The sequence below is a fragment of the Camelina sativa genome, chromosome 8 (assembly GCF_000633955.1).
Source record: "Camelina sativa cultivar DH55 chromosome 8, Cs, whole genome shotgun sequence".
Lineage (NCBI taxonomy): Eukaryota > Viridiplantae > Streptophyta > Magnoliopsida > Brassicales > Brassicaceae > Camelina > Camelina sativa.
Genome location: NC_025692.1, coordinates 4,041,095 through 4,042,602, shown reverse-complemented (window position 1 = coordinate 4,042,602; position 1,508 = coordinate 4,041,095). Strand labels below are relative to the sequence as shown.

General features: G+C 39.8%; 1 protein-coding gene across 4 annotated transcripts in view; it reads left to right on the top strand.

The window, feature by feature from the left end:
* The window catches only part of LOC104706067 (chromo domain-containing protein LHP1-like), a 3,896-nt gene continuing 2,405 nt past the window's right edge, over window positions 18-1,508 (top strand). Inside the window, exons 1-4 of one of the 4 annotated variants that reach the window (XM_019228311.1) lie at window positions 18-601; window positions 995-1,020; window positions 1,121-1,207; window positions 1,314-1,397. In XM_019228311.1, the coding sequence (XP_019083856.1) occupies window positions 248-601; window positions 995-1,020; window positions 1,121-1,207; window positions 1,314-1,397 (551 nt within the window). In that variant the 5' untranslated portion in view covers window positions 18-247. Of the gene's footprint in view, window positions 602-994; window positions 1,021-1,099; window positions 1,208-1,313; window positions 1,496-1,508 lie in introns of all 4 variants that reach the window. The other 3 variants (XM_019228312.1, XM_010422197.2, XM_019228310.1) reach the window with 3 other exon arrangements.

Genomic DNA, 1,508 nt, shown 5'->3' with positions numbered 1-1,508 from the left:
AAAAAAAAAAAAAAAAAAAAAAAACAGGTCTTTCAGGTCAGGGTCAGGTCTTCTTCCAGCAAACCATCTCCAAAACCTCAGAAATAGGGAAAAGTTTTCAATCTTTCTCCTTTTTTTTTATTTTTTCGTTTTGTGTTGCTTCTCCTTCTTCCTCCAGAATCGTTGATTTCTTTTTAAGGATAAGAAGAGGAGAAGAAGGCGATTACACAGATTAGCCCCTCCTTGGGGGTTTTGGAGCTCGGAGGATATGAAAGGGGCAAGTGGTGTTAAGAAGAAAACCCAGGTGTTGAACGACGCTGGTGAGGCGGAGACGGCTTTTGAAGAAGCTGTCGGAGAAACCCGGAAAATTAGTGGTGGAGACGGTGGGTTTGTCAGTGACGACGGCGGAGGTGGAGGTGGAGAGTTGAATCTTCGCGAGATGGGTGATGACAGGCGTACGGAGGATGGTGAAGAGTATGAAGAAGAGGATGAGGATGAAGATGATGGAGGAGATGAAGAAGATGAAGGAGAAGGAGAAGGAGGTGGAGGGCAAGATGAAAGACCCAAGCTTGACGAAGGGTATTTCGAAATCGAAGCTATTCGTCGTAAGAGAGTTAGAAAAGTAAGCTCCTTTTTTTTTCTACAGGCAAATGAGGTTTTAATGTTTTGTGTAAGTCTAAGATTAGGTTTACTTCTTCTCATAGTTTACGTTGGTGTGAGACAAATTTGGCTGCTTCGGTGATTTCGTAATAATCCTAACAGATTGCTCTTTTTGATGATGATGTCTAGGAGAGAAAGAAATCGCAAAGTTTTAGTTTATGATCTAAAGCTGGTTTAGTTATAGTGTTAAGATTATGTAATTTGTTATGTTGTAGGAAGAAGATGGTGATTTTGTGATCTTTAATGTTTTGATATCTTCTTCTTTCTGTTTTTGATTGATTGATTCGTTCTGCCTTTTTAACTTTACTGGTTCTTCTGCTCTAATGTGTATTTGGATGGTGCTTTTGATTTGTAGGGCAAGGTCCAGTATCTTATTAAATGGTGAGTTCTTCAATTCATACTCGGTTTCGTTTTTAAGTTTGTGTTCTTGATCAAACATATGCTTTTCCATTGACATAAGTTATAAACTCGGTTGTGAAAGGCGCGGGTGGCCAGAAACAGCCAACACATGGGAGCCTTTAGAGAATCTCCAGTCTATTGCTGATGTTATAGATGCATTTGAAGGAAGGTATATAATAAATGCATCACGTTCAGCAGATTTAATGATAACATTCAATTGATTTTTTCATTGATTTTCTTGGTTTAATGTATGGATTTGCCTTTTTGTTTTCTAGTTTGAGGCCAGGAAAGCCTGGTAGGAAGCGGAAGCGCAAATATGGAGGACCTCATTCGCAGATGAAGAAGAAGCAGCGTTTAACATCTACATCACATGACGCTACTGAGAAATCTGACTCTTCTACGTCTCTCAACAACTCTAGCCTTCCTATTCCTGGTACGCAAGACCTAAGCGGTTCTAGTCTTCTAAAAGG